The sequence below is a fragment of the Muscardinus avellanarius genome (assembly GCF_963383645.1).
Source record: "Muscardinus avellanarius genome assembly, chromosome: 1".
NCBI lineage: Eukaryota > Metazoa > Chordata > Mammalia > Rodentia > Gliridae > Muscardinus > Muscardinus avellanarius.
In genome coordinates, this window is record NC_137786.1 from 53,802,758 (window position 1) to 53,817,785 (window position 15,028).

Consider the following 15,028-nt stretch of genomic DNA (forward strand, 5'->3'; position numbering starts at 1 on the left):
AGCCCTGTGGTCTATCCTCAGCACGAGATACTGTAGCAGAAAGGCTTGTGCCTGCTCTGTTAGTAACTGGCAATTGGGACCAGTGCCAGGTCAGATAAAATTTAACTTAGAACTTTAAGAAATGCAATGAAATTGCCAAGTGCAGTGGCTTATGCCTGTAATCCCAGTGGTTGGAAGGCAGAGACAGGAGGATTGCAGATTCAAAATAGCCTCAGCAACTCAGACTCTCAGGGACCTATTTAGACCCTGTTTCAAACTAAAAAATAAAACAGGTCTGGAGGTGTAGTCAGAGGTAGAATGCTCCTGGGTTCAATCCCCATTCCTCTCTCCCTGAAAAAAAAAAAAAATGAAATGCAGTAAAATCACATTAGCACAGTCAAGGTAAATTAATTGACTTAATAAATAAGAAAGCAATTGTTTCATGACATTGAGAATAAGATGGAAAGGAACAATAGTTGAAGACCTCACAATGGTCCAAAGATGGATTTCGTGGAAAAATAATGAAGGTTTTAAAAGTTAAGATGACATTGAAGGATGAGAATAATGAAATGAGACTGGAAATCTTTTACTCCTTGAATGATTGCCTTTCCTCTGTAAGCTGGTAACTTTCTACAAAACAGGCTACATTTGTGGCTGAGTATATTTAGAAGATACTTACAGGGTAGTGAATTCAAGTTTGAGAGTGCTGAAAGAATAGTAAATACTGGATTTGATTATACTTGAAAATCAGTTAAATAAAACTATCACTTTTTATTAGAAACTGTACGGGACCTTTCTGGTTAGCTGCATAACCGATTGAATATAAAGGATCTTATAACTGAGGACATTCACTAAATCTTTTTTATGCTTCAGGATGAATTTCACTCACGGTTGCGTTTTAATCGGAGAGGACTGGTTGCCATGGCAAATGCTGGTCCTCATGATAATGGCAGCCAATTTTTTTTTACACTGGGCCGAGCAGATGAACTTAACAATAAGCATACCATCTTTGGAAAGGTTAGTGTCTTGTTATCTTAAACTTATGATTTGATTTTTGGTTTTATATTATTCTTAAAGCTTCTGTGATATGTATGATCAACTTATCTAATAGCTGTCTTCCTGAAAGTATTTCCCCATATTACTTAACATTTTAAAAAATGATGGAATATGTTCCTGTTATAATGAACTATAAAAGAACACTTGAATTCTATATTGTGTGTTTCAATTCAGTTATTTGTTATGACTTTAAGGTTTCCTATCCTGATAATATTAGCTGCTGTACCATTTGGTCAATGTTGTTTTTACATTTTTAGAAAGATACTTAGGACTTCAGGTATTCTCAGTGATAGAGTGCTTACCAAGCATATGCAAGGCCTTGGGTTTGATTCCCAGCACCACAAAGGAAAAAGGAAGATAAAAGAGAAAAAGGAAATAATATAAAGATACTCAGACAATAATCTAATTTACTAGTTTAAAATTTTACTAGTTTGCCGGGCGTGGTGGTGCACCCTTGTAATCCCGCACTTGGGAGGCAGAGACAGGAGGATCACACTGGTTCGAAGCCAGCCCCGCTGGCTTAAGAGACCCTGTTTCCAAAAATAAAAAAGTATAAAATAGGTCTGGGAATGCAGTCTGGAGGTAGAAGGGTTTCCAGGAACCCCAGTACCACGAAAATAAATAAATAAATAAATAAATAAATAGGAAAACAAACTTAGCACAACTGGAAAACTGTTGTAAAATCTTAAGAACAGTTGAATTAAAAGAACCACACTAAAACCATGAAATATACTGTTGTTGCCTAGTTATTATTATTATTATTATTATTTTTGTGTGTGTGAGGTACTGGGGATGGAATTCAAGGGCATTCAACCTGTGAGTGACACTTCCAGCCCTATTTTTTATTCTTTATTTTGATTACTTTGAAACAGGGTCTCACTGAGTTGCAAAAGACCTCAATAAGTGTTGCCTAATTCTTAACAACATCGGTTAGGAAATATGCACTATTAGCCATTCCAAGCTCAAGTTTTCTGATGACCATAGATTTCTCCCACCTGTTATTATAAAAATCAGCAATATAATAAAGTTATATTGAAGTTACTATTCTTCCCATCTTTTATAGTTAGTATTGTATAACTTATACATTACAGACAGCATATAGCATAGTGGTTATTTGGGAAAGTCAACACTGTTAGCTCTGTAACTTCTTTGGGTCTAAGTTTTCTTTTCTGTAGAAGGAAGATAATGATTGTTCTTACTTAAAGGTATTTGTGAGGATCAAATGAGGTAATGTCTGCAAAGCACTTATCACATTGTTCTTATTTGCTTATCCTATTTTATCCTAAAGTCGAAATTTATTTCTATCTAAATGAAAACTTATCAGTAAGGTTATTTAACATTATATATATATTTTTTAAAAAAACTGATTCTAAGTATATATTGGAAATTTACCAAAAAGATTATTAAGAGATTGGACCCATCTGTGCTTTTCCACCTACCTTAAAAAGTTGCTTTATTTGGAGAGCCTGGCGTGGTGGTGCACACTTGTAATCCCAGCATTTGGGAGGCTGAGACCTGGAGGATCGTGGTTCGTGGACAGCCTCAGCTACTTAGTGAGGCCCTCTGCAACTCAGTGAGACCTGGTTTCAAAATAAAGAATAAAAAATAGAGCAGGGGGTATAGCTCAGAAGCCAAATGCCCCTGGGTTCCATACCCAGAACCCCCCCCACACACACACACACAAAAGTTGCTTTATTTGCATGATTTAATACATATATTCTTATGTAATAATATGAAATTTCATTTTTTAGTTTTTTAAAAAGTTTTTCAAAATCTCAAAAGATGAATACAAAAGATTGTAATTATATTTTATGCTTTTATTTGCTAGGTTACAGGAGATACAGTATATAACATGCTGCGACTGACAGAGGTAGACATTGATGATGATGAAAGGCCACGCAATCCACACAGAATCAAAAGTTGTGAGGTAGGAGCATGATTATTATGAGCTACAAGATTTACATTATTATTTAAGAGGAATTGATTATTCATCTATTTAAGCTGTTAGATGAAAGCTTTATGCTAACTTAATATGTCATGACTTATATTTATATATTAAGTATAATATGAGATTGAAAAATTTTTTAATTAAAAGTTTTGAATCCAAAGAAGAAACTTTATATGAAAATCCAGTGAATGTTAAGCTCAACTCCAATGGAAATTTAGAGGATTTAGATTTATTTAGTCTAAAAATATGACTTCATAGGTAATTTAAGAGTTATCCTTCATGGAGGAAGGAAGGTCCTTAACATTTGATTTGGAGTAAAAAAATTTGACTTTATTTCTTTACTATGGATCATTTAAATTTTCCTAAATATTTTTTGTATTTATAAAACAGAGTATCTTTTATTTAATAGCTCATAGGATTCTGGGGAGGATTCAGTGAGGCCAAGTGGTAGTACTTTGTGTAGTATGTATCACTGTTACTAATGTTTATTCAGAGAAAAATATAAATGCTAATGTCAGTACAATTAAGTAATATTGCTTTTATTTTTGTAGAACTTAAAAGTAGAATAATATTTTAAAAATATTTCTTTTCATAGGTTTTATTTAATCCTTTTGATGACATCATTCCAAGGGAAATTAAAAAGCCCAAAAAAGAGAAGCCAGAGGAAGAAGTAAAGAAATTGAAACCCAAAGGCACAAAGTAATCCTAGTAGAAAGGTTTTTCTTCAACTTGAAAAGCAACATTAATTCATTTTGTTTCTTAATTTCCTTTTGTAATAATTGTTCACTAGCAAGGAAAAGGCCAGTTTGAACCAGGGAGATAATGGAAATTATGAGTATGTGGCTTCTTTTTAAATAAGCCTTTTAAAAAGATTTCAGTATATTATATAACTTAAACTTAAGCAATAAAATATATCATCTCAGGTGCCTATATGAAATCTATTTTAATAAATATTTTATGTTCACTATCTCAATTATTTATATAAATTAACTGTTAAAATTTATTCTTTGCTTGTTTTTGAACTAATTTGTGGCTCTCAGTATAAATAATTTGGAGACTAAAGAATAGTATAAAATATCTTTAATATACATACTACAAGATTGCTTAACTTCTTTAACTTTTTTATTTGTGCTGTTAAAATAATCTTTATTGTAAATATTTTTAAATATAAAGCTGTTTTCATTCAGTATTCTGAATTATTTACTAGAGAGTTCTTCAAAATGTAGAAGTTTTTTTGTACAATTCAGTATTTCTTTACATTACTAATATTATGTGTTTATTAAAGTAAATAGTGCAGCATTAGATACTCCTTTACTGAATTACAGCATCCTTTTTGGGGATTTTATTGTATTCATAAAGGTTAGGTTCAGGCAGTTCTAAGTATAATCCCACCAAACCCAATTAATTAAAGTGAAGTTTATTGCTCCTGAGCTTCAGTTGTTTTTTCATGTAGAATGGAAGTTATAATAAGTCCAGTTTCTGATTGTTATAAATATTAAATAGGAAGGGGTAGGTTAGGATACCCTCTAGTATGGTTATTCAATACATATTAATTCCTTTTGTTGCTATCTTATTAAATAAATAAACTAAGCTGCCTTTGTAAACTGTCAGACATGAGCCTGACACTTTAATAATCAGTTGATTCCTTATGGCAAAATAGTTTTTTATGTAGGTATATATTTGATTTTCTCTTATTCTTTGATTCATTTAATCTTTATTTTCTACTATTTAAGGTATTGAGGTTGGTTTTTTTTTTTTTTTTTTTTTTTGTGGAACATAGAAACCCTCCGGGCTACATTCTCAGACCTATATTTTTTTTTTTTTATACTTTTTTATTTGGAAACAGGGTCTCTTAAGCCAGCGCGGCTGGCTTCGAACCTGCATGATCCTCCTGTCTCTGCCTCCCAAGGGCCGGGGATTACAAGGATGTGCCACCACGCCCAGCTGAGTTTTTTTTTTCTTTTAAGTTTGAGGGATCAGAGGAGATAAACATTTTTTTTCTCCTGATGGGCTTCTATTATTTTTGTCTGACAATTTTGTATTCCTTATTAATTTAAAAATATTGAAGCCGGGCATGGTGGCGCATGCTTGTAATCCCAGCATTTGGGAGGCTAAGACTGGAAGATTGAAATTCGTTGACAGTTCAGCTACTTAGGCCCTCTACAACTCAGTGAGGCCCGGTTTCAAAATAAAAGAATAAAATATAGGGCAGGGGTTGTAGCTTGGAGGTCGAATGCCCACACCCACACACACAAAAATAATAATTGAGATGTATTTTGCTAAATATTAGATTAATTCCTCACCACTTATAGTACTTATAGTACTCTCATGACTATATATTTATTAGTCTTCCTGAAATCTCCATTTTGTTAATAGTTTTGTTAAATATAAAACTTTGTTATTTATGTCATGCTTCACTCAGTACATTTGCTAGTGCTCAGGATAGATTTTATTTTTAAATGTGTAATGTATAAAACATTGGTGGTTTGAGGCCAAACCTTTACAAAAAATTTAGAACCTAGAATACTGCTGCTGAATACTAATTCTCTTTAAACAGTCAGAATGTATTTCTTATAAATTGTTCTGTCTCTTTGAAAACATGATTTTTATGAGTTTTGTTTGAATTTTTCTTCCAAATTTTCTCTTGTTTATTCTTTTTTCTTTTTTCTCTTTTCACTAGAAATTTTAGTTTACTTTCATTTGGAGAAGAAGCTGAGGAAGAAGAGGAGGAAGTTAATCGAGTTAGTCAGGTAATCTCTAATTTGACCCTTATTCTGAATTGTAAAAGAGAATAGGGTCTATTAGCTGTTTTTATATCTCCTGCTCCTGTTATACCTGGAACAGCACATTTTCATGATACATACTCAGTTAATGTACATTGAATTGTTTTGTAAGATGATTTGTAGTAATATTTTCCACTTCTGAGTTGATTTGCCCTCCTAAAATCGCTGAATCTACTTATTTATATTTAATCTTGGCATTTTTTTCTACCAGTTAAACTAGCCTTCAATTTTTTTGAATGCTTCAACTTTATTATTTACATTTTATTGGATATTTGTTTATTTTACTTGCTAAGAATGAGTATTACCATTATAATTAACAGATCAAAACTCATATTAATTTCCATGTTATTCACATGTTTTGTTTGCTTCATTATTTCTGACCATAGCCCTTGAGATAAGTGTTAATTATATCCTTATTTTACTTCTGAATAAATTCAAGTACAGGTAGGTTTAATATGCTCAAAGTCACATAACTAATAAGTAGCTATGAGGAAAGCTGGGTGTGGTGGCACGTTTGTAATCCCAGCATTTGGAAGGCTGAGACAGGAGGATAGCGGTTGGTGGACAGCCTCAGCTACATAGTGAGCCCTTTGCAACTCAGTAAGATGCTCTTTCAAAATAAAGAATAAAAATAGAGCTGGAAGTGTAGAATGCCCCTGGGTACCATCTCTAGTACTGCAATAAATAGATATATAAATAATTAAAAATGAATGAATGAATTAATAATAAAAAGTAGCTATGTGGGTATTGAACCCAGTCTAACTGTAAGATCTATGTCTTTGGCTTTCCCTTTGCCTGCTGGCTTACTCTAGCACTCTTCCATAAGGCCCTAATGGTGGTTTACTTTAGTTTTACTTCACAAAACTCATTGCTGAGACACATATTGTACAGTGTCTTGCCATTGTTTGGAGCAGATTCTGATATGTGTTCCCAGTAAAATCATTTTCAAAGCGATTTTATTTATTTATTTATTTATTTTGGTGGTACTGGGGTTCCTGGAAGCCCTTTTACCTCCAGGCTACACTCCCAGACCTATTTTATATTTTGAAACAGGGTCTCTTAAGCCAGCGCACTGGCTTCGAACCTGTGTGATCCTCCTGTCTCCGCCTCCCAAGTGCGGAGATTATAAGCATGCGCCACCACACCTAGCTCAAAGCAATTTTATTCCCAAAAGGTTTACCATGCCTTTCTTTCTTAAAAATTAACGCACACTGAAACGTAAAGCCGGGCGTGGTGGTGCACACTTGTAATCCCAGCATAAGAATAAAACATATCTCAGAGGTAGAATGCCCGTTGGTTCTATCCCCAGACCCGCTAAAAAAAAAAAAAAAAGGTAAAAAATCTTTATTGTAGTGAAACGGGGATTTCTTGAGAGGAAACCCGGTGAGTTCTTGTCTACGGTGAGCGAAGAATGACACCCGCAGACCTCAGGAAGGGGGTAAAAGGTTTATTGGAAGCAACCGGGAATGGGGGGAGGATGGCTGAACACTCCAAAAGGGGCTGGAACTCTGGGTTCAGCAGCTGCCTTCAGGACAATACTTGAGAGTAGCCCAAGCCGAATTGCCTTCAGGTACAGGCTGCTTTCTTCCAGAGTCCACACGATCTGCCAGAAGGGAATAGAGAAAAGTGGCCGAACACCCCTCGGAACTCCGGGGTCCAGTAGCTGCTTTCAGGGTCACTAAGTGTCGCCTGAGCCAAGTGCCCATCAGTTGCAAACTACTTTCTCCCAGAGTCCACGCGATCTGCCAGAAAAGAGGTGCAGGTCACCCCTAGGGGGTCTGGTCAGCCATGATGTCCAGCAGAGGCCTTCAGGTCACTACTCGAGAGTTGCCCGAGCCATGTGCCCTCAGATGCACTCTGCCTCTCTCAGGGCCAACACCATCTGCGAGAGAGAGAACACCTCCCCAAAAGGGGAGGGGGTCCCGTGAGGGAAAGTCCCCCTTTTGTCATCTGGTCAGGCAAGGCCTGACCGCTTGCAAGTCCACTTTTGGTTAGGGTGACTTTTGGGATTCCAAGGAGAATTTGCATAAGGTATTTGCAAGTCCTTTGAAGGGTCTCCTTTCATTCAGTAGGAGTGTCCGACTTGCTCTGTGCTGGTTCCTGGGTTTGTTGATTAGTAAACAGGTGGCTTTTGTGAAGCTCTGGCCTTCTTACCTCTGAGCCTTTGGAGTTTCAGGCATTTGTTGCCCCTCAGGAAACTCAGGAAATTAACTTTTTTTCTACCAGGCTTTTTCCCTATCTGCTTATTTCCTTTCTACCTCCTTAGTAGTAATCAAAACTTAACCTAGTACTGCCTTATTTCCTAATGATAGTCACGTTTCTTATTAATATCAACAATAACACTGACTTAAAAGCACATTATTGTAACCTTTGCTTTTACTTCTTCGTTTGCTTTTCTTATTATTGAGCATGGTTTTGGGGAAACTGCCGGAGCCAGCCGGCAAAAGTACGGGTTCTGAAGAGAGGAGTGAGGATGAAAAGAATTTTATTCAATGAATTTTATTCATAGAATACTTCATTCTCTCATGGAAGGATCGCCAGTACACTCCCGGGTCGATATCTCTACTGACCGATCCTGGTTTTATCGCTCTCGTCCTATTTATACCAACCCTCGTGACGTCACCACCTACGCACGTAACGGTCAAACCAATCAAGCCTGTGCCGTCAGCACCTGTGCGCTTAACGGTCAAAGCAATCAATTCCACCTGAGCTTCTCTCAGATGTTGAACTTTCCATGACCCCAAACCTTATTGGCTCTGGGCAAAGGACAGTCAGAAGTATTCTTAAAGGGGAAAACCTTATTGGCTCCCCACAGGAAACTAATGTTTTTCTTTTTAATTTAAAACTAAAATAGAGTGGACATGTATAAGAAATACTTTGGTCATAATTTCTCTTGTTTTTTTTAGAACCCTTGAGTGATCTGTTTGATATTATAGATTCAGTTGTCACCTACTTGTATACCAACATTCTAAACTGTGAGAGATAAGACTGAATATTTTTTCTGGATTCTTAATCTCATTCTGAGCCACTTTAGGAAAGTGTCTATATTAAATGTCAAAAGTAAGTTCATTTGTACATGACAAGCTTTTCTTACCTCTACCTCCTCCCTTACCTACCCAGGCTGAGGTAGATATTTCTTTTAGTGATAATCTGTCTGTGCCATCAGTGCATTATATTGCATTATAATGATAAACTTTCTTGCCTTCTATTTGCACCAAGTATTTATTCTATGTAATTCCCATAAAAACCATGTCGTATAGATGTTATTATTCCTGTTCTGTAGATAAAGAAATGAATATGAGGTTAACTTGCTTGAGCAGAACATTGGAATTATAAAGTGGTGGAATCACAATTTAGATTAAGGTTTTATGACTGTGTAAGTCTCTAATATGATTATGAGTGCTGCAGAAGCTCAAGCTTCTCCCTCAGGCTTAAGGCCTCTAAAAGGCTGCTGAGGATTTCATTGGCAGGACTGCATTCTGAGATGGACAGGAGCTATGCTCAGCATAGCTGGCCTGCTCTCCTTCCCTAACTTTAGAAGGCCCTAGAGAGTTGGCTGAGCAGTCTTAGAAATCAAGGGTGGAAGAAAGGAGTTGTTTTATGAATACTTTTGTTGAAATTAAGTTTTTTTTTGTCTAAAAGTTTTATTCACAGTTACTTTTTTTTTTTTTGGTGATACTGGGGATGGAACCCTTCTACCTCCAGGCTACACTCCCAGACCTATTTTATATTTTTATTTGGAAACAGGGTCTCTTAAGACAGCGAGGCTGGCTCTGAACCCGATCCTCCTGTCTCCACCTCCCAAGCGCAGGGATTACAAGTGTGCGCCACCACACTCAGCCTGTTCACAGTTACTTTGAGATAAGCTTCAGTAGGAAATTAATTTGATTCTGTTTGTAACAACAGCATGTGTAAAATGTTCAAAGCTTATCCTCTTTCTGTTGCTTTCTATCGTGCAAAGTAGAAAAATGATATTTTAAAATTATGTTTCGTATGGTGAGCTTAGCCCACAAAAGCAATTTGTGTTTGCTGTTAAGATTGCAGTATGAAAGGATACCATCATGATAATATCAGTTTGCTCTTTATTTTCTCTTTTAAAACTGAGCTTTTCACATAGTTTAAAAGAATATGCCTTTCCTTGTTGCCAAAAGAATTACAACCCATAGTCCATCAAAAAATGAGCATTATTATCTTAGTATCATGTCATTGTTATTGCTTTCATTTGACTTGGTGAGGGAGGTTGGGATGGTGCGATGTGATAAAATTACCACCACAGATCTCTTTTTTGAGGCTTGCTTATTCTTCGTTATCCAGCTGCCTACTGGACACATCTCTAAGTGAATATCTCACTAGTTTGCCAAGTCTTGGCCAAGGTTTAACTCCTTATCTTTCCTTCCCATACTTCTTTGCTTTGTGACTTCTCTTACTTTTGGGGGGATGAGGGGATTGTTAATTGAATCCAGAGGTGTTCTACCTCTGAGCTATGTCCCCTGGCCCTTTTTTATTTTATTTTTCATTTTGAAACAGGGTCTTACTAAATTGCTATTGTTGGCTTTGAACCTGAGACCCTCCTGTCTCAGCCTCCTAAGTACTAGAATTATAGGTGTGCACCACCATGCCTGGCTTCTTGACTTTTTTGTTCCTTGAATACTTCCAACAAACTTTAGATTCTGTTCTGACTTTCTCTCTTTCCCTCTCTGCTTTGTCAGTTAGTCACACTGTTCTAGCAAGTTTTCAGAAAGCATTTTAAATCTTTTTTTTTCTTTTCTTTTTCATTTGCTACTACCTTTGTTACTTCCTTAGCTCTAGCCTGGAGTAGTCTACCCTGTGCTCTTCTTTTCCTTCCATTCATGGCTACCAGAGAAGCCTTCCTAAATCTTAATATGTTATCATTGCTTTCTGTTGACTATAAACATAAGGCAGATTGCTTAAAGCAGCCTCTTCAAGCCTCTATTATTCTTCATGATTCCCCTTCAGCAGTTCTGTCCTTTAGCCTAGCACTTCTTAGACTTCCCTGCTGATAAAATCACTTGTACCTTTTTAAAATTAAGACCTTTAGTGTCTAATCTGAGACTCACTGAATCAGAATTTCCAAGGAAAGGGCCTGGGGAGGTGGACTTTTAATGAATTCTCCTGAAATCTTTAACAGAAAAGTATAGGGAACACTGCAGTAGCAGTGCTGAAAAGGTTTGCTACTCTAGCAAGTATCTTGTTTTTCCCCCTTTGCTTTTTTTTTTTTTTTTTTTGCCTCTGGCCATGCTGTTTTTCCTGCATTAAATGTCCCATCCCACATCTGGATGTCAAAGTCATATTTATTTTCAACACTTAAGATATCATTTTTTCTAAATATCTTTTCCAGTTTTTCTCTACTTTTTTTTAACCTAACCTTTGCCTATCATATGTTACTTTAAATTTTCCTTTTTTTTTTTTTTTGAGATAATGGGGATGGATCCCAGGGGCATTCTACCTCCGAGCCACACCCCCAGCCCTATTTTTTATTCTTTTATTATTTTGAAACAGGGCTCACTGAGTTGCAAAGGGCCTCACTAAGTAGCTGATGTTCTCCATGAACCATGATTCTCCTATCTCAGCCTTCCAAATGCTGGGATTGCAAGTGTGCACCACCACACCCCACTAAAATTTCCTTTTTAAAGCATCTTTGTTTCTTCACTATACAAGAAGCATATGCCTATGTTCTCATTGTATGCTATTTGAGCTTCATATGCTTTACTTTCTGTCTTATTAATTGTGCAGAGTCCTGGATTGTGAGCTTGTAGATGGATTCTGTCATCTTTGAGTGACTGTGTTGGAGTAGAAATAGCTTGGACTTGGGATCATACAAACTCATTGAGACTTCACTTTCCATGCCACTCTGTGACTTCAGTTTTCCTTTTTGTAACACAGAAATAATACATACTGTTGTGGTGAAATATGTTCGGTGTGTGAGGGGAGAAGTAATTCCCCCACCACAACCACACAAACAGAAAAACCGAAAAACCACAGGTTCTTGTTCTTGTTCTGAGCTAAGTAAAAAAGTTTATTAAAAAGATAGAAATACAGGAGATAGTCACAGCCCTGTGCCTGAGAGGGGCACAAGGGGGCAATTCGAATTAATATACCAAAGAACTCCAGTTTACTGAGTGTTTTTATCCTGATCAAGTCTGAGGCAGGTCCTTTGATCTGTAGATATGCTGTCCTAGCTCTAACCCAGTTTTTCTGCTATCTCCAGCTGGATTTGGAGTGGCCCTGTCTTCCTGACACAGACCTCTCCACCTTTGTTCTGTCCCCAAGATGTGTTAAATTGCTTCTCTGGGACCTGGGATTTCCTCCCATCTCTTAGGCTATTTGCCTCTTTTTAGAAATGTAAAGAAACCTCTTTCCTGCCTCCTGCTTTCTTCCTTCTCTTTAGAAATGTAAGTTACAAGCCCCTCCTTCCTGCCAGTCCTGGCCTTTTCTAGTACAAGTGATATATTTTCAAAATTGGAAATCTTTCCCAATACTGGTACATTAATACATTTAAAAACCTCTCCCCAATACTAGTGCACATACCAGTTAAGGTTATGAAATGAGGATCTGGATAGTCTTTATTTTGACATATTATGCAATCTTGAAGAATGTCTTTGAAAGTATGATGTCTTAGAACAATATATTGCATGTTATAATTGGCATTTTCTTCTTAGAGCGCTGTAAATATGAAACAAGCACAAATACGATCAGAATTATTATGTAGAAGCTATTGTCCTTGTGCTCAAGCAGTCTGGAGGGATGGTGAGAAACTTTACCAGCAGATCAGCTTCCTGGGACAGGAAGACAAAAGCTTGGCACAGTTGACTTGGTGTCCTTCCTGAGAATCTTGGATTATAGCTTGATCAGACTTGGAGAGTATGGGTATTGCCCTGCCAACAACCCATTTTCCACATTGATGTGGGTCTTATATACAATACTAGACTCTCTGGCCTACAAAATTTAGCTGTTTTGTCTCTTTATGTAATGGTCAAGTGAGTAGTTTAGTTAGAGAAAATGGAACAACAAAAAATTGTTAAAATTTACTGGCCTAGAGGAAAGAAAATTGCTCTGGAATGCCTGAGATAAATCTGGAAAGAATGCAAGTAGAAGTATATTTTAGTTTATTTTACTTATGTACAATTTTTAGACTATGAGCATGCCTAACATACATTTTACTTTTCGGTAATGAAAAGGAAAACTAGACTGAATATTGGAAAAATATGACCAATATAGTTTTTAAAAATTTAGCCTTACTGCCTTTAAGTGTATGAAATACCTAAACCAAAGCTAATTGTCTTTTGTGATGAATAACAATTTGCAGTTTCAGTGGTTGCATGAAGTTAAATTTTTCTGAAGGACTTAAAATAATTGTTTCATTATTCATTTGCTTATGAAGTTTCTTATTTCAATGACTCCACACTGTTAAGCTTTATTCCAGAATCTGTCTGATCACAAGTTAATAATTGGTAAAGTATGAATTGAGGCATTACTTTATGTGGGAAGAGAAATTAGATAGAGTTCACTCTGGTTTATGGATTATCATTGTGGGATTACAGACACTCTTTCATCCCACTCACTTATTCATGACAAGGTATCTCTCCCATGTGGGTTAGCTTTCCTTCATTATTTCTTTCAGTATATTTCTACTACCTGATAAAATCTCTTTAGAATTATAGAATTTTATAGCTCAAAGGGATCTAGTCCAACTTCCTTTCTTTACAGATGAGGAAACTGAATCCCTGGTTAAGTGACTTGCCAGACTGACTTCATTTCCCTTTTGATAGGATTGCATGATAGAAGGATGCCATAATAATCATATCTTAGATTCAGAAAAACACATAATCAGATTTACTTGTGATATTCTTGTGAACAGCCTGAAAAAATGTGATTTAAGAGATGGTACTGTCAGATAAATTTATAGCTAATTTGATGTTTCTGCCCAACAGGTGCCTAGCTGTCAATCTGCCTAATTTTGTTTTGTTTTGTTTTTGAGCTAGTAAGTTGAAATGTAATAGAAATACATGTAAATTCTGTACTTTAGTTCAATAAAATCAGCAGAATAGGCCCTAGTTGAATTGTTGGGAGTAAATTGTCTGAAATAAGGAATTTAACACTTCACATTGTTTGGATTTCATTTGCAGCAGTTTGTTCAGTTCTGAACACATTTAAGAAAGGCATTAACAACCTACATGCATTCAGTAGAAGATAGGGTGGTGAAGAAGATGGGGTGATGCCCCAAACGACCTCCCATTGGAAATGCTTGAGGTACAGGACCTACTTTTGAGAAGTCAAAACTAAATGAAGATATGACCATATAATTCAAATATTTGAAGGATTTTTTTGGGAAAATTTTTCTCTTCATATGACTTTTCTTAAATAATAGTTTTATTCAAATGTCCCTGTTGGTTCATCCATAAATTTATCCATAAATGAATATGTATAATAATTTATGTGTATATATATATACATGTATACACACACACACACACACACACACACACACACACAGAGAAATGCTAGAAAATATTTTCAAAGTTAAAGCTTATAATCAAATATGTACTTTTCATATTTCATATTTGGCTAAATGGCAGATTCATTATAAAAGTTATCAATAGCTTGACCATAATACAGTGATCAAATTATGCCACATTCACCATGATGCAGAGTATTTCACTCACAACATGATATGTTAAGATTTTTTTACTTGAAACTCAAGGTTATAGGAGGATTTTTTCCTCATTCAGAAAAAGATATATTGTTAGACAAAAATTTTTTTTTGAGAATAAAAGAAATGTTCTGTCCTATTCTAGTTTATCCTATGAAATTAAACTTTCTCCCAATGTTGTAAGGGCATGGTATAGAGAGTGCTACTAGGCCATCAGCATGGAGATTGTCAGATGTATTAAACAGGCTAATTTATAAAATGTTTTCTAGTGCATCAAATTGTACACTGTGTGTGTGTGTGTGTGTGTGTGTGTGTGTGTGTGTGTGTGTGTGTGTTATTAAGGATTGAATACAGGGGCATTCTACCTCTGAGCTATACCTCCAGCCCTATTTTATTTTTTATTTTTGAGGCAGGGTTTTGCTAAGTTGATGAAAGTCTCACTATTTGTCTCAGCCTTCCAAGTACTAGGATTACAGGCTTGCACCACCACACCTGTCTGTATACAGCTTTAGTTTACTATCTTCCTAGTTACTTAGATTTTAAAGTGACATTAATACATTTTATTACTTTTATATTACCCTGGTAACATTG

The 15,028-nt window shown here is 35.9% G+C and overlaps 1 protein-coding gene across 2 annotated transcripts in view; it reads left to right on the forward strand.

Annotated features, from left to right (window-relative positions):
- The window catches only part of CWC27 (CWC27 spliceosome associated cyclophilin), a gene marked incomplete at both ends in the record, with an annotated part of 231,662 nt that overhangs the window by 22,284 nt on the left and 194,350 nt on the right, over positions 1–15,028 (forward strand). For both annotated transcript variants that reach the window (XM_080705514.1, XM_080705515.1), the window contains 4 exons: positions 853–996; positions 2,864–2,962; positions 3,579–3,682; positions 5,664–5,733. In XM_080705514.1, the coding sequence (XP_080561640.1) occupies positions 853–996; positions 2,864–2,962; positions 3,579–3,682; positions 5,664–5,733 (417 nt within the window). The remainder of the gene's footprint in view (positions 1–852; positions 997–2,863; positions 2,963–3,578; positions 3,683–5,663; positions 5,734–15,028) is intronic.